This window comes from Ambystoma mexicanum, chromosome 6q (assembly GCF_040938575.1).
Source record: "Ambystoma mexicanum isolate Mex_15411 chromosome 6q, UKY_AmexF1_1, whole genome shotgun sequence".
NCBI classification, from domain to species: Eukaryota; Metazoa; Chordata; class Amphibia; order Caudata; family Ambystomatidae; genus Ambystoma; species Ambystoma mexicanum.
The window spans coordinates 308,244,745-308,269,249 of NC_090937.1; the positions used below are offsets into that span (position 1 = coordinate 308,244,745).

The 24,505-nt window shown below is 48.4% G+C and overlaps 1 protein-coding gene across 2 annotated transcripts in view; it reads left to right on the forward strand.

Moving 5' to 3' along the window:
- Positions 1 to 24,505, forward strand: part of ECPAS (Ecm29 proteasome adaptor and scaffold) — a 3,148,361-nt gene that overhangs the window by 2,100,988 nt on the left and 1,022,868 nt on the right. For both annotated transcript variants that reach the window (XM_069630810.1, XM_069630809.1), the window contains exon 31: positions 20,735 to 20,814. In XM_069630810.1, the coding sequence (XP_069486911.1) occupies positions 20,735 to 20,814 (80 nt within the window). The remainder of the gene's footprint in view (positions 1 to 20,734; positions 20,815 to 24,505) is intronic.

Below are 24,505 nucleotides of genomic sequence, written 5' to 3' on the forward strand. Positions count from 1 at the left end.
GATTGCTACAAGGTAATAATAACCCCTTAACCTTCTGGACTGGGCTGGCCGCCTTGACCCTCTAACTGGTCCCTTTCTTGTGGTCCAACACTTTTTGAACCTTTGCAAGACTCTTGTGCACTTCAACCGTGTGACCTTGGACACATTTCGTTCTGATCCTCTTAAAGTGGTTCCGGCCTACTGAACTCTAACTTCACGGTTTTACTTGCCTTCCTCTCTTGCTTTGATGTTACAAAAGTGTTGGGATCTGTTTCATATTATTCTCTGCTTTTCTCTCCCTTTTTAAAACGAATTATTAGAGTGCCATCTACGTTAAGCGCTCACCGCTGTCTGGAAATAAGTGGGGCTTTACTTAAGACTTGTCTAATGTTCTTCTAAGGGAGTGTATATCTTTTAGTGACCGTGTTTTTGAATTTCTTACTATTAGTGCCTGTGTGTTTTTCTAGATGTGGTTTTAAATAAATAATTATATCTCTTTTACACCAAGTTCTGGTCAGTGTATACTTGTTGTACTATGTTCTTTTGACCTATTGTGAATACTCTGTGTACCGCCTAACTCTTCTTGAGGGAAGTCTGACTGCTCAGCCACAGCTACCAAGTGAATCTGTGTGGTGCAGGCTGCTACCAAGTGGGTTTACTGCCAAACACCTGTAGTCTTAAATCGTTTGCAGTGGTCCCAGAGGGAACTGCACAGGTTTCTGCCTAACACCATGTGGGCCAGCTGTGCTTGTTGCTCCATGGAGTCAAGGTCACTTTGTGGGGTGATGCTTGTGGGGATAGAAGAAATTAATCAGTTCACACTGTGGCATCTTGTCCGGTATGTTTTAATATTGTGGCATTCATTCACAAAAACGAAACCTACCAAACCTAGACGCTGAAAACAAGTTTCAATTGTTATATGACCTTGGACCAAAGGGAGCAATCGCCAGGATAGAAGGACAGAAGCGATGGAATACCTGCAAAAACGATAACATTTACTGTTATGAAAGTGGAAATTGGAACATTTAGTTTCAGTTTATGCAAACCGTTGTTCAGAGCGGACACTGCGCATTACGCCAAGAGAATGGAACTACTGAACATAATGTAAGTTGAACTGTAAATAATATTTTAGCGATGAAAAAAGGGCAAATTGCTCTGTTTGCATATGAGAGAATTCAGTGATGTCCAAAAATGCCATTTGACGTAAATAGTGAACAGAATGTTTTTCCGTATACCATGCCATATTTAAAAAAACGAGTGCGTAACTCACGGTTCATTTATAAGTCTAATAATTATTATTTGTGTTTAGTTTAAGTAGGAATGAGTAAAGGTTTGGATTTTTGGTCGGTATTGATTATTGACATTGTTATGGATTGTTAGTTGGAGCATATTGTGACGATTACTCATAGACGACCCAAAACCACAACCTGTACAGGCTAGTGATATCTAAACCACATGGTCCCATGAAATATCAGGGTGTGCAATCAAAGTTGCATTATTGAAAGGGCCGTGGGCAGAACATTTTCCAAGGGTACTTGGTTTGCTTTACGATAGATAATATTCCCAGTTCCGTTACAATGCCATCTGTCTGTTGTCCCATTTCTGAGTCACTTTATCCATACCTTTGAGGGCTATGCTGACTTCTCAGCGCTAACTTCCATGCACATCGTAGTCTAAAATAGTCCCTCCCACGTTATCTCTGTGTGTTCATTGTGTTTGGTTTGTGTTCGTTGTTCTGTTTCATCCGTTGTAGAATTACAACATAAATTAGAATAACGAACGTGTACTGAAATATATTTTTATTCTGTGATCTACACAGATATATTGTGCTGTTCTGCGAATGCCATAGTTTCCAGCTGCCGGGGGATGGCTTTTTCAACCAACAATGGCAGATACGCCTAACTGCATCGTTCAGCATCACCATCATGTGGGACGATAGACAGATACCGATATGCCATTTGGCGGTACCACCGACAAGGAGCAACCTGTCATCGTTTACAGTGTAGCAAGAATCTGATGCGTCCAATCAACATCATCCCCCAACAGGAACACAATGTGCTTCATTTTAAACTTTTGCCACTCGAGCCTAAGGACACACAACTATGGTCGTTCATCGCAATCAGTGGATCTCGATAATGTGGTTTTTGGAGCGTTCTTTGAAAAATAAAAGCACTTGCGAAATTGCAGATTGTTTTCTTTAAAATTATTGGTAGCAAATTCGATTTGGGATGCACTGTGAGAGGATGTGTGTGTTGATCTTGTCATGAACCATCAAACTTGCGCTTTCTGGGCCTCCTGGTCCCTGACACGTCAGGGGCTACACTCCATAATACTACCAACATGGCGGCAAGCCCAGAACGCCGCTCACCAGTCTTCGCGTTCTATACAGCATGCTCTATAAAGAGACCAGTCCCCCGCGGGTCTCAACACTGCTGCTAGCTGTGACCGGACGTGTGCTCCGTACTCTTCCTTGTACTATTCTGTTGTTTCCTGGTTCCAGGAAACCCTTCTTCCAATCTACCTTTCCTCCTTCTTAGCCAGCCTTCCCGGAATCCTTGCACCGCCTCCGCGTGCTTCCTATCCCTTTCTTGAGTCTCCTGGAGTTTCCCCTTGATCCCGGCATCGAAGGTGAACGAACACTGGAAGCCGAGGACGGCCGAGCGGGCTTGTATAAGACCCGAACCATATGAAAGAAGACTCCTCCTAAGGAAGTCATCAGGCAACGAAAACAGGTGGGAAAGGGGGAAACCTGTGACAGATCTTGAGGGTTCTGCGTTAACTGACGTTATTACGTGGGTGGTGACTGGGCGCGTTTGGCTATGCTGCCCACTAACGTCATGGAAATAGGTAGAGCCTATCCTTTGGAATAGTGATGACAGCTTCAGGGGTTGGGGATATGATTTAGTGCCTCAGGGGCACTCAACTTTAGAGCTATGCAGCAACGTATAAGATTAGCACACAATGGCCATGCCCAACCCATTGTTTTCTCATGTGTAAAAGTGAGGAAATATGATGTAAGATGCATAGGAAAGTTTTTTACGATCGATCACAGTATGCTGAAAAGCACATGCCCGGACGAGCGGGACAATAACATTTTTGAGCGCACTATCCCTTTAAGCTTCACTACACTGGCATTTGCTCATCTGTTATGGGGAAACTGACATGTTCTTCCGGCTGCCAGTACTGTAAAACAGTGTTTCCCTTAGTTGAAGGTAGTAAACGTGCATAAACATTTCACATATAAAATTGCTTTCTATTCTGAGCAACTGATATTCAAATGGATATGCTTGGTAGTTCTGTGAAATCAGGTCGGATTCTGTTCTTCATTCTAAGGTCAATCTCATAATTTTAGTGCAATTTCTGGTGAAAATTCTTATGTTATTCAGAGTCATGGATTCTTATGGATTAGTTAGTGTATCTTCTTGTCAAGCAACAAGCGGACTGCTGCTTCCTGCATGATTTCTATGAGACAAAGGTTTGATTTACTTGGTTTATGTACTATGTGTAAAATATGTGCAGGAGTGTACTAAATTGAATCACATACTCAATATGTATCACACACACACTCTTACGTCCCGTCCCCTTTCCTGTCATGATGCCTACCCCCGGGGACCCAGACCAAGTCCAGCATCCCCGGAAGCAGGCATCAAGTTATACTAAGCAAACCCAACAACCCCTGCTAGGGGCTATTTGGGTGCAGTCCTGGCGTCTATGGCGCCAGGCTCATAGATTAAAACTTACCTGATGCAGACCATGCTGCAAGAGCTCCAAGCCAAAGGAGGCTTGGAAGGGACTACTTTACCTAAGGGACTATTTTATTTTACTCTGGTGGGGCTGGGGAGGAATACTTACCTGGGACTACTTTGGAGGCTATTTAAACCACGCCCGAAGAGCAGCACACGCTTCACGTTATTCTGCATCCAGCAGCGTAACGCTCACCGTGCCTGCAAGTCTGCATCCAGTCTTCTGCCACGCCCGCCTCGAGTCCGGAGCTCCTAGAAAAAGGGGAGAGAAGGAGAAAAGGTTAGAACAAGAGCAATACCTTTGATCCTTACCTGAATTCCGGATCCATCGTGCCTTCGAGCTGGAAGAAAGAAGTTATTTTATGCACGTCGCCTCGCCTGCAGCAGCGCCGCGCTGAACTCACCGGCCTTCGCAGCATCTTCACATTCCACCTCATCCTTCTGCATGCTCCCGCTGCACTCCGGCACCTAAGGGGAAGACAAGAACAGCAAGGGTGAGCCAAGGGAATACACAGAGGCAATATTAGTTACCCCCCATAGACTTGCCTGATTTTACCAACGGGGGTACTATTCCTCTTCACGGGTCGGCGCAGCTTCCACTGCATCCTCGCCGAACCCCGGCCCCTAAGGGGAAACAAAAGGACAGCAAGGTGAAACAAAGGGACAAACAAGGGGAAACCTCCTCACCACAATAGACTTACCTGATTTTACCGCCAGAGGCATTATTCCCCTAGACTTCATATTTTCTCTCAGCGCCTGAATAAGGGAAGAAAGCAACAGGTTACATATTGACATTATTTTATCGAACTGTGTTGGATAATACAAATCCTTACCTGAATATTACCGGTTGCCACAAGGAACTCTTCGCTAGGGTCAAGCTGCAACCTGCAAGGAATCGGACAAGAGTGAAAGTCAGACATTTGATTTCTTACGAACTACATACTTACGGCGTCTTGCCGGGAATCTCAGAGTCAATATTGTTCTGGAACTCACCAATTCCTTCGAGCCAGTGAAGCAACTGGTTATCAACGCGCCCCTGCACTCAATGCAGGATGGAGAGCTCATCTTTCCAAACCATCAGGTGAGACTATAAGAGGGGACATCAAAGGTGATCAGTGGGGAGAACAGCGGGAATGGGGGAGGGTTAACGCTCAACTCCACGGGTGGTTATTTCCCTTTCTCCATTTGCAGAAGAATATACCTAACGGCCAAGCAAACGAAGCTAGGTGGGCTAGTCCAGTCCGTCATCTCGGCACTACGCGTCACATTGGTGGAGGCCGCAGCTGTCCAGTTCAGATCGATGCCCCTGTGGCAGCCAGGTGAGTGTAACATTTCCTCCATACCGCATGGGTGTCCCTTCCAAGGGACGGGAGACGGACCCTTTTTCACCAGAAAAAACCTTCTCCTTTAAATTTAGAGGCGCATGGGGGAGCGGCTCTGTGAGCATGCGCTACCCTGACTCCGCCCCCCAGCACCACTCCTCAGTCCCCTTTTCCGTGCCGACGGGAACGGGCCGATTTCACCAGCACTCCTGGGTTTGGCTTCAGCCATGTAATACCACATGCTCTTCCCCGAACTCTTCTTCTATCCTTTTGTCTTCTCTTTGTCATTAAGGGACTCGGTCCTCCGGCGTCACGCTCCTCCCCGGCGCATGTCGACTTCAACAGGCTTCAGCAGGTGTCCAGCCTGCGAGGGGCTCTTCCTACATCCGACCCACACGCTCTTTGCCTTCGTTGCCTTGGCCCTGACCACGGCTGGCAAGGTTGCACCGCGTGCGACGCACTGACTCCACGCGCACTGAAGAACAGGCTAACTAGCTGGAGAGAGCTCTTCGAAGGGTTGCCTCCAGAGGACCTGAAGCAATTTGTGAAGCAGATATCGAGGCCCAAAGGTGGGCCGCTATTTTCCATCGCACCCCGTAAGGGCGACTCCTTCCTGAGTGAGGAAGCCCCCAAGCGGGAGGAACCTCTCGGGTTCTACTACCAGCACACGCACAGAGGCTAGTCCAGCTACCGGCCTCACGGCCGAGGAGTCATCAGATCCTTCCGGAATCAGTGCTGAGGGACCGCAAGTTTCTTTTACCGGGTGTACACCCGAGGGGCAACACCCTAGAACCGGCTCAATGTTCGAGGGGGCGCCTCCATGCAGCACTACTGGCAACAATGCCGAGGGCAACACGCCTTCCAGGTCCAGACCTGAGGTCCCAGGTAGGCCTCATGCTCCACAACCAAGAGTTCTGGAGGAGGCCGGACCCGGGGAGCCAGGCACCACAAGTTTTGCATGTGGCACGCAGCTCGACAAAATGGCTGCCACGCCAGAAAACATGGCTGCTCGTCCGATGCCACTTCTAGGAACAGAGCAGGTGGGTGAACAAGTTTCACGGTGGGACTGGTGTCAACCAGATACGTGGCCTACAGTTTATCCATCTGCAAGGCAGGTTTCCCCTGCTACCTAGACAGTGTGCTCCGGCCCCAGCAGCCCCCAGCCACTCCGTCAACATCCCCTGCCTCTGGTTCAGCCTCCAAAGACAGGTTCTTCGAAAGCTTCCTGGCGCTGATGCGTACCCCCCAGATGGGGGACATCCTACGGGATGCTGTCGGGGACTTTCTCCCTCCGGTCACTCCACCGGCACCCAAAGTCATTCCTCCCATGGCTCCAGCACCACAGGCCCTAGCGCAGCCCCCGCTGCCGCTGACAGCTCCTCCGATTCCGACTCCCCCTGCCTCCCATAGTACATGCGGTTCCACACCAGCCTCCGCAGCAGCCTTCGCCTCCGGTCCCCACACCGCAGCCCATGGCGCCCAGCACTCATCCACCCGCTCCAGACCAGCCGGACACTCTGGTGGACACAGATGAGAAGGAGGACCCTGACACGCTGTCATCAGCGAAGGCCTTCCATGACAGGCTTGCAGGTTTGGCAGAATATTTGGGCCTTCCTCAACCGGAGGTCGAGCACACCGAGGTGGTGGTCTTGGCAGAAGTCCTCATCCTATGACTCACTACCAAAATGGGTATCTCAATGCAGAAAGACGTTGTGGCTCTGGCCAAGAAGGGGTGGCTCAAGCCACACTCTGCCCAACCTGTCAATCAGCGCCTCGAAGCCAAGTATAGACAGATGGAAGGGGATACACTGTTGTTATCAATGCACCCCCAGCCGCATTCTTCGGTGATCGCTGCAGCGTCAATCTACTCTAAGCCTCAGTCGTCCTCGGCCACCTCGTCCTCGGTGCTTCTAGGCCAGGAGGAGATGATCTTGGAGGTGTATGGGAAGAAGCTGTACTCAAACACCTCCCTGCACCTGTGTCACACCAACGCAGATGCCATGATGGCAGCCGCTAACCAGAGGTTGTGGCAGGAAATAGCAGACTTCCTTCTGGAACTTCTGGTGCAGAGCCAGGCACACTTCAAAGCGGGTTTAGGAGAAGCCAAGCTGGTAGCGCAGGACATCATGGAGTCCTCAGTGGCCCACATTGGTACCTCTTGCCGGGCCATCTGCATCGCCACGGACATCAGAAGAACGGCCTCGCTCCGGGCTACTAAGTTTAACCCTGACATCCAGGATTGCATAATGGACCTTCCGTTCGAGGGTAGTGACCTCTTCCACTCTACCACCGACCAGGAATTAGATAAAAAGAACGGCTCACAAACTGCAAAATCTTTACCTACCCCTGACTAAGGCCACACGCCTAAGGCGTACACCCAGTCGCATCAATGCTCTGGCAGGGGGCGGGCGTTTGGTGGGTTCTGGGGATTCCAGAAACGGAGGTCGAGATAACCTGACCGCTCGCTGAGTCAGCACTGGCGCAAACAACAAAAAGGGGGGTGGGGGCAGGTAAGGGCTTCTTCCATACCCCCTCCTCAGCGACAGCCTCCGATGGAAAAAAGGCATGGCGCGTCCCTTTTGGTCCACGTGTCTCCAGTGGGTGGCAGCCTTGCCTCTCATGTGCATTTCTGGCGCCAGAACTTTACGAACCCCTGGATCCTCTCAGTAGTATTCAAGGGGTACCGCCTAGGGATACCTCCCTCCCCCCTCCCCTCCAGCCCTCAACTCCCACAGATTGGGATGGCAACTCTGTTGGCAGAGATCCAGTTGCTCGTCGAGAGCCAAGCTGTGAAAGCAGTGCCAGCCTCCAAGAGAGGCTTAGGCTTCTATTCCAGGATTTTCTCCATATAAAAGAACCACCAGGCTGGCCTGAGAGTTGTGTTGGACCTATCCACCCTCAACCTCTCCCTCACTCTTCATAAATTCAAGATGGTTACACCAGCACTCATTGCGGAGACCCTAAACAGGGGGGACTGGATGTGCTCCCTGGATTTGAAGGACGCCTACTTACACGTCCCGATTTGGCAACCTCATCGCTCCTTCCTACGCTTCAGGATCATGGGCTGTCCTTTCCAGTACAAGGTGCTACCCTTTGGTCTCAACTCAGCCATCAGGGTATTTACCAGACTCATGAATGCTGTGGCAGCCCTCCTCTGGGCCCAGGGCTGCCATGTCTACCCGTACTTGGACGACTGGCTCGTCAGGACGAGATCCCTGGAGGGGGTTACCCACACTTCCTCCGTGCTGATGAACACTCTGCACAACCTGGGTTTCGCTATCAACCTCAAGAAGTCCCAGCTGCAGACCGCGTAGAGCCTCACCTTCCTGGGCCTCATCTGGGTTACAAGCTCTGAGAAGGTTTTTCCCTCGGAGGACAAGAATAAGGCCCTCATGAGGGCCACGACGCACTTCCTTACCAGAGCAGTGACCCCTTCTATCCACTCAGCCTGCAACCTGTGGACGGGCAGGCCCTTCTGGCAGCTGTCCCCGCAGGCCATCATAACTACAGACTCCTCCCTAGAGGGCTCGAGAGCCACTCTGGACACCCACACCGTCCACAGAGTCTGGACCCGGCAGGAGCAGGAGTCGTACATCAACTGGCTGGAGCTAAGGGCCATTTGGCTAGCCTTCAGAGCCTTCCTTCCGCTCATTGGGGACAAGACCGCCCTTATCCAGACCGACAACTCCACCAGCATGTACTATGTCAACAAGCAGGGGCTACCAGGTCCCCTCCGCTGTGCAGCCTGGCAGTCTTCATGCGGGAATGGGCCCTAGAAAACCACATCTACCTCATGGCCGTCCACCTCCCGGGGGAGGCCAACTTGGAAGCCGACAGGCTCAGCAGGCTGGGAGCGGACAATCACAAATGGCAATTGAACGACCAGGTGCTGCAAGCGGTCTTCAACACTTGGGGCCACCCTCAGTTGGATCTATTTGTCTCCTTGAAAAACAGGAAGTGCCATCAGTTCGCGTCCTGGCAGGGACTGGGTCCCGGCTCCCTGGGAGATGCATTGCATATTCAATGGGAAGGCATGACTGCATATGCCTTTCCTCCCACACCCCTGATCCCCCAGGGTACTACGCAAGATGAAGGAAGCTTGTCACCTCAGCATCATCTTGATAGCTCCCTGGTGGCCAGCGAGACCATGGTTCTCCGAAATGCTCAGCCTCACGGACAGGTCACCCATTCACCTTACGCTGGGCCTGCCACCTCTCCTGTCTCAGCAGGGAGGCAGGGTTCTCCACCCCGCGCCTCAGAAGTTAGCCCTCGCAGCGTGGTTCCTGAGCATATCACCCTCAAGCACCTGAGCCTATCATGGGCTAACCCAGTGATCATTCAGTGCGCCAGGAGCAAGGCTACCAGGAGCCAATATAAGAGCAAATGGGGCAGGTTCTGTCACTGCGCGGACTCTAAGGAGATTGCGTGCAAGCTTGAGGACGTGCTCTCCTTCTCAGCGCACCTCCCGCACTCATGCGTTCATGTGGACAAATGTCGCACCTAGTTGGCAGCCATAGGGGCCTACAGAAACCCAGCCTGATTGTCAAGAAACATCTCACGCTATTGTCCAGGCTTTAACCGCCCATCAAGAGGCCACACCCCGTGTGGGACCTGCATGTGGTGTTGGGCACCTTGGCACACAAACCATTCGAGCCAATGGCATCCGCTGACATCAGGCTGATCACCATTAAGACTGCTTTGCTGGTGGGACTTACCTCAGCTCGCAGAGTCAGCGAGATGCAGGCTCTGGTGGCCTCAGAACCCTGCACCACTTTCCACTTAGACAAGGTAGTCCTGCAGACTCACCCGGCGCTCCTACCTAAGGTACCCTCTGCCTTTCATCTAAACGAGGAAATAGTCTTGCCTATGTTCTTCGCTGACCCGAAGGACGAGGCTCAGAGTGTCTTGCACTGTCTGGATGTCAGACGTGCTCTGAAATATTATCTGGACAGAACCAAGGGCATCCGCAAGTCGGACGCACTTTTTGTCACCTTCGGGGGCTCCAGACCCGGTTATCAGGCATCCAAGGTTTCTATTGCACGGTGGATGGTTGCAGCCATCAAAGAGGTCTACGAGGGGCAGCTCAAGCCACTGCCAGCCAACATTCACGCTCACGTGGTCAGAGCCAAGGCCACGGCTATCACCTTCCAGCGACAGGTCTCGTGGCAAGGCATAAGCAGGGCGACTACCTGGGCCACCCCTTCGGCTTTCTGTAAGCATTACTGGTTGGAAGCCAGCTCTAAATCAGACGCGGCCTTCGGACAGGCGGATCGAAGGAACTTATTTGCATAAGGAGGGTCTCCACCGTGGGGCTACATTCCGTTGTAATCGCCCATGCAGTATGGAGGAAAGGGGACGGGACGTGAGGGTAATTATGAGTTACCGTAGTCCATAGTCCCCTTTCCTCCATACGTCCCACCATCCTCCCCCCTAATAATACTGGTGTCATTAGGAAATGTTAAATATTGTCGACGTGTCAATGGGGACTGAGGAATGGCGCTGGGGGGCGGCGTCAGGATAGCACATGGTGCCAGGGCCGCACCACCACGCGCCTATAAATTTAAAGGGGAAGAAGGTTTTTTCTGGTGAAAAAGGTTCTGTCTCCTGTCCCTTGGAAGGGACGCCAATGCAGTATGGAGGAAAGGTGTTGGGCAGAAACCTGTGCTGTTCCCTCTGGGACCGCTGCAAAAGATTTAAGACTACAGGTTTTTGGCAGTAGACCCACTTGGTAGCAGTCTGTACCACACAGATTCACTTGGTAGCTGTGGCTGAGCAGTCAGACTTCTCTCAAGAAGAGTTAGGCAGTAGACAGAGTATTCACAGTAGGTCAAAAGAACACAGTAGAACAAGCAAACACTGACCAGAGCTTGGTGTAAAAGAGATATAATTATTTATTTAAAACCACATCTAATAAAACACACAGGCACTAATGTTAAGCAGTCAAAAACACGGTCACTAAAAGATATACACTCCCTTAAAAGAATATTAGACAAGTCTTAAGTAAAGCCCCACTTATTTCCAGACAGCGGTGAGCACTTAACGCAGATGGCACTCTAATGATTCAGTTTAAAAGGGAGTGAAAGGCAGAGTATAAATTGAAACAGATCCCAACACTTTCACAAGAACACAGCAAGAGAGGAAGGCAGAATCAAACCGTGAAGTTAGAGTTCAGAAAGCCGGATCCACTTTAAGAGGATCAGAACGAAATGTGTCCAAGGTCACACGGTTGAAAAGAGCACAAAAGTCTCAAAGGTTCAGAAAGAGTTGGACCAAAAGAAAGGGACCAGTTAGATGGTCAAGGCGGCCTGCCCAGTCCAGAAGGTTAAGGGATTATTATTACCTTGTAGCAATCTTTAGAAAGGGAGGCCTGGCGGACACGGTACCTTAAAGTGGTGAGAATACTCCAGCGGGGGCAGTTGTTCCTGGTAGCGGGTGCAAGTCGGTGCTTAGACCGTAGGAAGAGAGGATCTCGTCTGGGAGGAAAGCAGGAGTCTGTTGCACTGCCAGGGAAGAAACCAGCCGCAGAGTTCTAAGTTAAAAGGAGCGGTCCTTTTGTTCGCGGTCCAGTGGTAAGTGGCTATCCGGTTGCCGGGGTGCTTGGCACGGGCAATTCGACCACAAGACATCCTGGGATGCGAGAAAAAGAAGGTAAACTGGTTGTGCCCACCAGTCAGGGGACGAAAACTCTCCAGCCAGGAGATCTTCTCTGTCGTCAGGAAGTGGTGAGTCGGTTCCGCAGGGCTCCACCGGTGGTGTCGCCGTAGCAGGTCGGCTCAGCTTCTCCCTCATCGGATTCTCAGGTCCTGTGGCGACTTCTGAAGTTCCAGTCCCAAAAGCCCTGCTTTTATGCAGCACACACCCATTCACTCAGCCTAGCTGTCAATCAAACATGCTAAGTGGTGAGCCGGCCGGCTCACCACTTGGGCCAATCGCACAAGAGTGCGACTTGAGTTACCAAGGTAACTCAGCCCAGGGTGCCTAAACCCCCTCCAACACCCCCTGTGGTACCCGGACAGAGTGGCACCACTTTTGGAGGCTTCTGTGGAGAAGCCCGCCAAAATGTGGAACAAAGGGCTCGACTTGGGTTGGAGTCACAGCAGAGCACACAAACGCCATTTTAGAATCGAGTCCTGGCAAAAAATACCAACCGGCGAATTAATATTAACTAAATAAACCGGCGGTATGTTCGAGGCTATGAGAATTAAATAATTAAAGTTGGTAGCCTCGAACAATGGGAAAATCCCATAGAGATATATTCGCGGTCGAATATAAAAAGTATCCACTGCCACCAGCCAAAACTCGATCAGGGGGGACCGAGACGTGCCCCCTCGACTAACAGACCCCAGGGCAATCGAATTGCCCCGACCAGTACGTCCACAATATGATGGTTTGTACTGGGTTCTGTTCATAATTTGGGACTAGTAAAGCCAATGGTGACTTTACATGCCCTGGGAGACAGTAGTCAGTCCCAGGGTATGGAGTCTATGGTGGGGTGTCACTATGACACCCCTGTGTCACTGCACTGAGGTTGCTGTGAAACACACATAGTAAAAACACATGAGACCCTATGGAGTAAAAGACCCCATAGCCCATAAAACACATTAACAGTCAAAGGAACCCCTCAAATCATGTCCAAGAGTGTGAAGAAGAGAGACTCACTCTTGGCAGGAGAAAAAAAAAACTAACTCCAGAAATCACTAGGTTAGGAAATTCAGCCTAAACAGAGAATTCTCCCTAACTAAAGGGCACTATGGTCTAAGAGTATGTTAGTCACTACGGTGAGTAACTTATAATTTATTACTCTAACTTAGCCTTGAGAAAGCCGTACTATTGCACGTGTCACCAACTGGAGTATGTTGGCAATTTCCTAACAATTAATAAACTTGCTTTGATTTAGAACCAATAAACTAAGTTCATTTGTAGAATATCGGCTCTACTTTAAAAGGCTAAGCGAAAGCAACCTAACATACCCCCGTTAGCTGCATTCATGTCTTTCCCTAACTGCTAGATGACTAGGGTTGGCGCACTTATACTGGACGGCCAGCCTATTGCACAGCTTTGGCTTCTCCCTGAACTTCAAGAAGTCTTGGGAATTTGCTAGGGTAGGGGTTTCCCACAGGAGAACAGACTGGCGAACAGCTTCAAGTCAAGAGGGTCCAGGTTTTCCAACCTTAGATGTCAGTTCAGCCTCAGCTTTTCTGTGCTTGCTGGATCTTATGGCATCGTACATAGGAACAAAGTCCTTTCATCGGGGGATGTTTTTTCGCTGGGTTTATTACGGCACATTTTTTAATGAAAAAAGTAATCGAATTTTTAGGGGGGTTAAAAAATTATATATTTCGTGTTTGTGGGGTTTTAGGAATACAGGCAAAAATATGAACCACAAACTACCTCCTGCTCCTGTTGTACTAATGACTTTTATTAGTCGGGTCCCTATGCAAATCTATTCAGAGTTAGGCTCTCTAATTAACTCCTGTAGCTCAATCTATTTCAACATGTTTTATTTCAAATAAAATCGTCTTTCATTATGTATACATTGTGTTACTTACAAAAACTAAAAACATATGCAACACATCAATATACATAACACATCATTTCATTCATATAGAACTGCTGCAGGAGGTTCAGGCCATGTTACGAAAAAAGGGCAATAGAACACGTCCCCTCATTGGCTCCGGAGTGAACTCCAGATACTTTCTAGAAGTAGTCAGGAGGATGGCGGCCGATCCTGGACTTGTGACGCCTAAGCAAGTACCGAAAGTCCCAAAAATTCAGGATGGTCATGTTGCAGCACCTGCTAGAGTGTTAAGGAGAATTCTCATTTCATGGCTAATTTCCCTTACCTAGTGAGTCCCTCAGCAGCTTTGCTGGATCTCTGGAGTTGTTTCTTTTACACTTGGTAAGAGTGTGAGCTTTTCACCACTATTACTTGTATTTTGCTATGTGTTTTTACCTGTTTTTGGGATTGTGGGCTCTGGAGTACACCACTTCAGTAGCCCCCTTCTTTGTGTGTGTCACACAGCACCTTCTGTGCAGTGGCACAGGGTTGTCGTTTAGACTTCCCACCGACTCCATTTCTGTAGTGAACACTTTCTCCCAGAAAAGGGTAAAGTTACCATTTTTTTTATTTTCTTTTATTTTACTTGTTTCAATTTACAAAAGAATTGCTTACAAGAAAAGAAAAAAACAAGAGGAGAGAATGCCATTCTTAACTCCCTCCCTTCAAGTTTTTCATCTAACAGTTACAGCTGAAGTCCAGGATGGCCCATATGCAAGTCTTCTAATTATTTCCAGTTTTCCTGTTTACAACCCCCGACCTTGTTCCAGGTTACCATTAACTTTACTTAGTCAAAACTAACCACAGATCCAGTACACCCCATCTTACATGGAGTACTGGAAGGGTTAACTCTTACTCTTCATCTGTACCTCTTAGAGCATTGTTTCGCTCTTTTAACATTTAGACATGGCTGGTAGCAGTGGTATCTACCCTAAATTTCTACCGCGGTTATCTTATATAACCGTGGTAACATTGAAGGCTATTGTGTTAGCCTCAACTTTAAACCCGCTTGACCAAATCCTTATTCGTTTGGCTCCGATGAGGTTTATTCGCCATTTCTTTTTGTTAAACTCCTTCTTGTGTTTTACTTTGCGCGTCAAACTAGGTTTTCCTTCTTTGTTCACTGTCTTTTGGCGGCTCCTACCTAGAAGCCCTCCTCAAGGCGCCTGGGTGTCTAGGTGGGCTGAATGTGAGGGAGGGGCGTAGTCACCCCCTGCACAGGGTATCCTAGGAAACCCAAGTCGCACTTTGTCATGATTGGCCAGGGTAGTTGTCCGGGCTGGACAACCCCCCTGCTGGGTGATTGACAGCCAGGCTGTGTGAATGGGGGTTTTTCGCATAAAAGGCAGGTCTCTTGGGCTAGAATTCAGAGAGTCGCCACTGGAACTACAAGGAACCGAAGAGAAGCGGAGAGAACGACAGCTGCTGCAACTACCCTGTCCCGGTGAAGCCCTGCTGCAGTCCTGAGCTATCTGCCCTTCAACGACTAAGAGGAGATCCAGTCCGGAGTCGTCTTCCCTTGAGCCTGGTGGGGATAACCAGCTTGTCTTCCACAACAAGAGGATCCTCTTCGTTGGTCGAAATCGCTGCACACAGCTGTAGTGGTCCGGATGGGCATTTGAAGAGCCTCTCCTGTGTTTTTAAGGAGCGCACCTTTTATTCGTTGTCGCTGCTGCTCGCTTCATCCCTGTGTGGTGCAGGCCCCCTTCAGACGTCCTCCTTCACAACGAAGCTCCAGGAATCGTGGGTCTGCGGGAAACAAACAGGAACAACTGCCAGGGCACCAGCTGCATCATTGGAATAAGGTACTGTGTTCTGCTTGAGGAATCTGGGTGAACCCCTTTTCTTAATTTCCAATGCTTGCCCTTGTCTTCCCTCCTTCTTATAACTTTTGCTTCCGAACAATGACAATATCGAAGTACTCTTGGCTACGTTGAATCATGAACCTTCTAACTGTGTGATCTTCGGAAACAGGCCCTGGTGTCACTTGACCCTGCCTCCGGCCCTTTGACTTCTGAACTCTTGTCTATGAGTGTTTCTCGATTCTGTCTGCCTAACCAGAATATTGCCTGTGATTTTTGCCTCCAACTCCCTCTGAGTATCTCAGGTGCTAAGTGTGTTTTTGCCCCGGTAGCATTTCATGTCACAGATACGCGTTTAGTTAGTAGACCGAACTATCAAAAAGTGATCGCAATCGCATTCGTGGTAACATGTTTTGTGCATAACACTGGTTCATTCAAACACAGGGTACTTACCTGGAGACATACTGTATTGGTTAGTTGTAGTATATTTGATGTGTGGTTTGTGTTTGTTTAATAGAAGTGTTGTGTTTATAACGAATGGTTTAAAAATAAATGTACTTATATTTTTCTACCTGAAACCTTGAGTCAGTGTTTGTTCAAGTCACAGTAATTGTGGTCCCTTTGTGTAATCTCTGCTACTGCTCATATTCCCTTGAGATAAGCCTGGCTGCTCCGCCACTGCTACCACTCTGACATAGTAGTACAGGCTTGTACCAAAGGTAAAACGTGTATTGCCACCTGTAGTCTTAATTGTGTGTAGTGGTCCCTAAGGGCACTGCACAGGATTCTGCCTAACATCAAGCAGCTGGTCGAAGGCGATTTTCTGGCAACTCTCCACCTGTAGGATGCATACTTCCACATTTCCATTAATCGCAAACACCAGAGGTTCCTGTGTTTTGTGTTGTACAGGGGCAGCATTACCAATTCAAGGCCCTTCCCTTTGACCTGAAATTGGCTCCGAAGGTATTCACTAAATGGTTGGCCTGGTTAGCAGCGCATCTACGCTGGAAGGGAATCCACATCTACCCTTACCTGGACGATTGGCTCATCCGGTCTTGCTCCCATCCACTGACAACCCAGCACACAGCAGAGACCATACACCCTCTGACTATGCTCAGATTCTCCCATCAATTATCTGTGGTGCCATTGCAGAACTCACTGATCCTGGGTGCACAGCGCAACACGATCTCGTGTCTGGTGACCCCCTTAGAGGAGAGGGTGAAAGCCATCCTGGGAAAGGTTCAGCGGCTGTCCACAGTGTCCATCGCATCAGTCCGGTCCCTCAAATCCCTGTTAGGCATGATGTCCTGCTGCTTCCATCTGGTTCCCTTTTGCAGGCGCCAAATGCGGCCCGGCCCCTACAGAAATTCGTGGATGCCAGGTGGCATCAGGTTATAGGCACATAAACCGACAAGATCGCCCTCAATCTGGCATTCTGTCAAGCTTGCCAGTTGTCAAGTGGTCAGTTCGGCCACATCTTACCCATGGAGATTCCTTGGTACCAGGCTACAGTCACTACATACGCCTCTCTGGAGGGTTGGGGGTCTCACACAGGACATTCTCACGCTAGAGGCCTCTGGCTCCTGGAGGAGACGGACTTGCACCTGAATGTCCTGGAACTAGTGTGGTCTTCTGGGCCTTCAAGTCGTTCCAACCTCTGCTACGGGGAAGGTAGTGCGGATCTTCACAGACAACACCACCCCCATGTTTTACATCAGGAAACAGGGTGGGACTCGCTCCCCTGCTCTCTCCCTGGAAGCCTAGTCCATGTGGCGCTGGGCCATTCTTTAAGACATGTTCCTCCTCCCCTTTCAACTAGCAGGCTTCAAAAACACTGTTGCAGACTCACTCAGCAGGGAGCTGCAGTCCTGTCATGAGTGGGAGCTTCAGCAAGCGCATGTGTCTCGTCTCTTCAGCGAGTGGGGTTTTCCTCAGATCAACCTCTTCACAACAGCTGCCAACTTCAAGTGCTGGAAGTTTGCAAACAGATATCCTCAGCCAAGGAGTGAGGGGGATGCCTTCTCTTTCCCCTGGGACGGGCTCTTCCTGTACGTATTCTCTCAGATTCTGCTCCAATTACATGTGTTCAACACACTCAATGTTGTCACTGCAGGATGATCCTCATCACACCGGCGTGTCCGAGGCAGATCTTGTCTCTGACCTTCTCCATCTGTCATTGGTTCCGGACATCCAGCTGCCTGCGCCTCCTGACCTTCTCTCCAGAGAAAACGGATCAATCCTGCACCAGGACCTTGAATCGCTGAGCCTCACAACCTGACTAGTGCAGCCCTACAATTTGGGCACTATACCATGGCGCTGCAATACAGGAAGATCCCTCTACCTTGCCTTGCTACTGGCACAAGTGGAAGCACTTCACAGAATGGTGCAGAGTGCAGAGGATCATGCCTCTGTAGGTAACGTCCCTTACGGTTTCCCCTTTCTTCTCTCACAGGCTAAGGCTGGCCTGGCTCACTTCTCCATCGTTCATTTGGCTGCCATATCCCAGTACACATGGGCTCCAGGCAAGCTCTCATTGTGGTTGCACAGGCTTGTCAAAGAGTTCCTCAAGGGTCTCTTCAGGGCTTTTCTGCTGATGAAGGCTCCTGCCCCGGCTTGGGAACTGAACGTGGTTCTCTTTAAGCTTATTGGGCCTGCGTTTGAACCAATTCATCGTTCCCCTTTGAAGTTTCTATGAGGGAAGACCACTTTCCTGGGGGGTGATCACCTCAGCCAGGCGGGTCGGGGAGATTGAGCCCCTCTCCTGCAAGCAACCATATGTGTCCTTCCAAGCTACGAAGGTGGTGCTACGAACTCATCCCACCTTCATGCCAAAAGTTCCATCTGACTTTTATCTCAAAGACCCTTTGGTTCTGCTGAAAGGCCATTGCATTTGCTGGATGTTGCTCATGCCCTCAGATTCTATGTGGCACGCACTAAAGGCTTTTGGAAAACATCTCACCTTTTTGTCCATTTTGGACCTGTGGGATACGGGAAGGCCTTGTCTAAGGCTTCGTTATCCAGGTGGCTCTCTGGCTGTATCGTGCATTGTCATTGTCTGGCCAACAGACTGCTCCCAGGCTGGCCAAGGGCCCCCCTCCACCTGAGCCATTGCAGCAACAACAGCGTTTCTCTCTGGTATTCCCTGGTGCGACATCTGCAGGGTTTTTATGTGGAGGCCACCCACACCTTCACAAAATTCTACTGTCAACAGGGATTGCAGGGACTAGTGCCAGGTTAGCCAAGCGTTGTAACGCAACCTGTTTATTTGAGTTGAGTGTAATGCTTCTGTGAACCTTGCCACCTCCCATGGTTGTGTATATGTACTGTTGTATAATCGTATTCATGAGCATGTGAATCCATGTAAGACCCCATGCTGGAGAAAGTACAAGTTACTTACCTGTAACTCTTGTTCTCCAGCATTGGTCTTGCATGGATTCACATCTGAACCCTCCCTGCTTCCCCTCTTTTGCTCTTCTTAATTCATACTACCACGTTACGTGCAATACCAAATCTGAAGATGGTGGAAGGGTGGATATTAGGAGGAAGAGTGTCATTGGCTGGGGCTGTATGCCCAAAGGGACAAGTCGTTTTTTAACTTAAAGTTAAAACTGCTTTACATTTAGAGGATTACCAGCCTGACGATGGGGGACTGACTGTTCATGAGCATGTGAATCCATGCAAGACCCATGCTGCAGAACAAGAGTTGTAACTAAGTAATGTGTTCCTTTTATCTCTCCCAAATGATCCATCACCTTGTGTTTTATCCTATGCCATCCATCCAAGGCTGAGGAGTGATTCCATCAACTGTCCACGTGCGAGCCCTCAGCTACTACATCTCTGGCAGAAGGGACATCAGGAAAGATGACCAGCATTTTGGAGGTTATGCTAGTGACCGTGCTGGATAGGCTGACTAAGCAGACTGTGTCCAGGTGCATCATTCTCTGCATCTCAGAATGCTACAATCTGGCTGGGAACGATTTGCCGGAGGGTTAATTCATCCAGAGGGCTGGCTTTTGTTAACTCTTGCCTTCAAACTGGGGAGTGGGGGTGAGGGGGTTGGGGAGAAGTGTCCATGTTGTGGACATTTGCCAAGCAACTATGTGGACCTCGCTGCTCACACTTGCCTAATATTACTGCTTGGATTCCATTTCAGGGAAGGTCACTTTGGTAGAGCAGTCCTCCAGAGTTTTCTGGTCTAGGTGGTGTCCTCTCGCTCTCTTCAGGCCTCCTGATCTAAGTACTGGTATGGGGCTCTATCATAGGTGAGGAATCCGTTGGAGGAAGGAATCCATTATAAGAATACATTATTATCGGTAATGTGCTTTTTGATGGATGTTTCTCCCAAGGATTCCTCATCACCCTCCTAACCTGCAACTCTTGGCAGATAGCATGTACACCTCATCTGTCCATCTGTCCTTCAGTGGCTGAATGACAGGAGGGGATAAAAAGGCTCAAACTGAGGTTTGGTGATGCAGAAGCTCTGTATATACTGTCTCTAAGATCATGTCCAGTGCTGGGGCTGTGTAATAACGCTGCAGAGTGGAGCAGTGCTGTGACACCCCCCCCACAACACCCCCACCATTGGTGAAAACATTTCTGAAGGCAGCTGTCTCTGGAGATGTAATGTAAGAATACATCGTATATTAGGAATCCATGGAAGAAACATCCATCAGAAGGAACATTACCAAGAGGGGAGTTTATTTGTTCTTCCCACAATGTGATTTCAGTTCATCCTAACGCCTTTGCTTTTCTGTTGTTTAATAAAGAACCTTGAATCTCTCAGCCTTTGATTTTCAGTTGTCTATTGATCCCTTTGCCCTGACATTCGCCTAACCCTGGAAGTAAGTGATTTTATAACAAGTGACTGCAAATGGAAAAGCAACATTTCATCCTTAAAAAATGATCACACACCACAAAATATAATCATTAGTGACATGAGCATGAATGCAGTTCCCAAGAAACATGAATATGTTTACAAAATGAATTAAAGATTAAATTAAGCAGTTTCTGGACAAACATGAGCAATACGTTTCATTTCTCATTAGATTGCAATCTTTGAAACTCTTGGCCATATCCTCGCATCAAACCTTTTTTCTTATTTTGGTGTTAGCTAGAATAGCAGACCCCTATTAAAAGGTATGTACCTGTAGAAAGCATGATGCCACAAGGAACTCCTTCCTGACTTGCAATATATTTGTTCCATATACATAGCAAAACTGGCAAAGCTGTTGAGAGGAAATAGTTTAATTATTGAACTTTCTGATACATATGTATTGTTCTTTGTAGTGATTTGTCAATTAATCTTCCTAAATAGTTTTCTTTATTCATCAGATTGATACATATTTAACAGAGATTCTTCAAGACTTAATAAACAATTTGACCAGCAACATGTGGAGGGTTCGTGAGTCTAGGTAAAGATTGTTCTTTTCTTTCCCTTTCTTCTTTTTTTTTGAAGCACAATTTATATTTTAGGATATTAATAAATTAATGTCTTATTTTAATAGGTTTGTATTCAGTTGGGCATTTTTTCAGGCATTCCTGTGTTTTAGCATGACAGTAATATTAATTGCTTGTTACTGTATGGTAAGTTTAAATGTATGATTGAATGATCTAACTCACTCAATAGCTCTGGCATCTTTGTGCGCTTCTCCAATGTTTTTTGTGTATTAGGCTGTATGATATGTACAAGAATAATGACAATGAAATGTAAAAATATTTTAGCAACATAGATTAATTATTGATTAGTATACACACATCTCCTGTCCAATTGTGGCTTGACCAGTCCAAGGCTTTTTGTAAACAACCTCTTCTGCCTCTTAAAGTCATTGTAATTAAACACTGATGACTATTAGGAAACTCTAAATTCTCTTTGTTCTAGCACCATAAACAGATTGCTTGATTCAAATGTCATCATAATTCTTAAAAATACTTCTAAAATCATCCAATGTCCAATCGAAATGATCAGACATGGTCAAATAGATAATTTCTTCTTAACGTTGCCCCAACAAGACATGTAAAACTTGCAGGCCTCTTTGCCTGGTGCTAATTTTTAAGACATACATCTTATTGTGTACAAACATCATTTGGGCTAAGCCTTTAGTTAACTTACTTGACATAACGTTACAAATAGGTATAGAAAATTAGTTCAACATACCAGAAAAATTGTGAAAGGTTATTGGGTCTTCAATGGAGCTAATGTTCTTACCCGCAAGTTCTGTGTTATTTAACTACTCAGTCTGTTAATGCGATCACCATCATCTTTTGAAAAAATATAGTGTATTTCAAATGGACAGATTACTTATCTTGATAGATACCTTCCAGCACAGCTGTTATTGAAAACTTTCAGCAGGTGGCATAGTGTCAGTCTGCTTAGTCAGTCCCGGTTATGATGTTGCTGCCCTATGAGTGTAGCACACCATTAACCATGACTCCAGTTTCATTTTTCCATGCACTCAGCATGCTGATTTCTCAGGACCACTCTATTAAAAATGTTTGCTGCACCATCATGTCTGCTCTCAAGCCTTCAGGGTTTAATCACTACAGGGACTGCAAAGCAAAGATGCCCCTAATTGACCTGCACAAAGTTTGTGTGGTGTCTCAGGTGGATTACAACATTGAGCAGCTCGGTTAATTCCAGTTGATTAACCCCAAGGCCCTCAGCGAATGGGTCACTAAACGGGCACTCGGTCTCCCTCCTCCCAAATCCTTTATCTTCCTCCCTCATTTCAGCACAAGTCTTCAGAGATGGAGACAGAGGGTTCACTCCTGCGGAGGATAAGTAGCATAATAAGGCCAAGAAAAGATCACACTCCACAGCAAATCTTAATCATTCTTTCATTCTTCCTCATCATCTTAGCATAAAAAAGGAAAAGCACCAATCCTGGAGGGGTGGGAATGGAGACTTCTTTGACTACCATGCTTTGTCTTATTTTCCATTCAAGTATGCTTCCAAGAAGGAGTAGGAGGTATATAAAAAGTAGATGTTAGAGATTTTTGCTAAAGCCTCAGCGGTGACTGCTTCAGCCTCACAGGGAGCAGCGTAACTCACTTTCAATGGATTGCCTTTCTCCTGCAGATTTCTCATCAGACAGATATACCCTTCCAGCTTCAGCTGCTTGGAAAAACTTTGACAGGGGGCATAGTGGACCTCAGCTCTGTCAATTTTCATTCTGCCTTGATTCAATGCTTGATCGTTGGCTCGGATGTGACATCGAGCGTCGTACATATACTGCATCACTACAGCTCCGTACCTCCGTTCCTTTTTTCGGCACGCTCGGCACACTGCTCTTGTAGAACACTGCAATCTTTTGATCATCCTATATTCCGCTCCATGTTTTTGTCGAATCTTTTCACGAGCGATCATGTCCATGCCTCAGATCTCGGGTTTCAAGCGCTGCACAAACTGTGGGCTCGAAAAAGTTGGTGACCGACCCGCATGATAAATCCGTGTGTTGCCTTGATATGGGTCACGACACAGAGAGTTGCTCGTCTTGCGGTAGGATGAGCCCAAAGTCTTTTACGGGATCAGGCGGCAAAGCTCACCGTAGGCCAACCGCCCTCTAAATCACTGGCACAGTCGACTGTGCTGAAATGTAAGGGCCTACCCCTGAGAAGGAAGACTGGCATCGGGACAAGGCCAAGAAACGTTCCCATTCGCAGAGACACTCGTCATCATCTTCCTCTCACAAGAAGAGACGCCACTGACACCGGCGCAACACGAATTCTTCTTCCGAACGTGGTAAATCTGCAGGGCCGTTGTCCAGAGCCGAATGGGAAGGCTTCAAGTCCCAAAATTTAGAAAGGTTCAAGAAGGCAGCTGTGGGTGCGGCTGAACCCCTGATACAGCAGGCCCTGGTAGCTCCAGCAGTGCCCAGCTATTCCAGCCCCAGAGCGAAACCAATTTTGATGCTGTGGGCAGAGCCTCCGAGCTTGGCGCTCTGCAAATCTGTATGGCCCTCGACGCCTGGACCTTCCTGTGCACCACAAACGCTGATTATCTTTCGAAATGCCATCAGCACCCAAAAGCTTGTCAGCGCTGACCGCCAAACCATTGATGCAGACTGGGAAACCGCTGACGTTGACCGCTGTCGAGCGGTCTTTCACACCGAAATCTAAGGCTCTAGGATGGACATCTTTGGCACTGATGACGATGATCAGGGCGATGTCGACCCCCATTACTCGGGAGCTGGTGGTACCAACAATTATTTTGACCAGGCGGACCTTATAGCCTTAGCTGAGGGTCTGCATGGCGCCAGCGGACTGAACACGTCTCTGGATGTTGAAATGTAGCAGGCCCATCCCTATACCAGTGCAAAATTCATTGCTCTAGTTGATGGGTTAGTGGATACCAGTCCAAGGTTATGACATTATGGACATCTTCAATGAGGGTCCTGCCACAGAAAGGCCTATGCCTTTAAACACGTCTATCGCCAATCCCATTGGCACCTTATGGCAGCGTCCTTGCACCATACCTCTAATCAACTCAGACCATATCCAGTTCATCAGAGCAGTTTAGAGACTCGGCAGGGAAGGCTTTTCCCAAAGTGAGTCACCTGCGTTGCACAGATGGTACAACTGTTCCAGAACCCTGGCGCCTTCCTTCCTCTGGCTCTTGGGTCTCACAGCCTCCTGCATTTTTCCGGTGCCAGAGACCAGGCTGTAGATGCAATCTTTGCAATGGCACCTGCGAGGTCAGTGGCCCCAGTACTTCGGCACTTTGAGGGATGATCTCAGTGTGTCCAGGTCCGTGGCCGATGACCTTTCTCGGTGGGGCAGCAACATGCTGGCAAGGGGATCCCTTCTGGCCTCTGTGACCTCAGGCCCTTGTGGTCACGGATACGTCCTTGAAGGGTTGGGGTGCTCACTGCGAGGACTTGCAAGTGAGAAGTCGTTGGTCAGCATTGGAGTCCAGGTGGCACATCAACAGGCTAGAGTTGCGAACCATCAGGTTAGTCCTCAAGGTGTTCACACCTTCTCTGAATGGGAAGCATGTCCAGATATTGACGGACAATCGAGGGGCCATGCACTACCTGAACAAGCCGGGTGGTGTGCGCTCACTCCCCCTTTGCATAGAAGTGATGCAGCTGTGGTTCTGGCTATTGG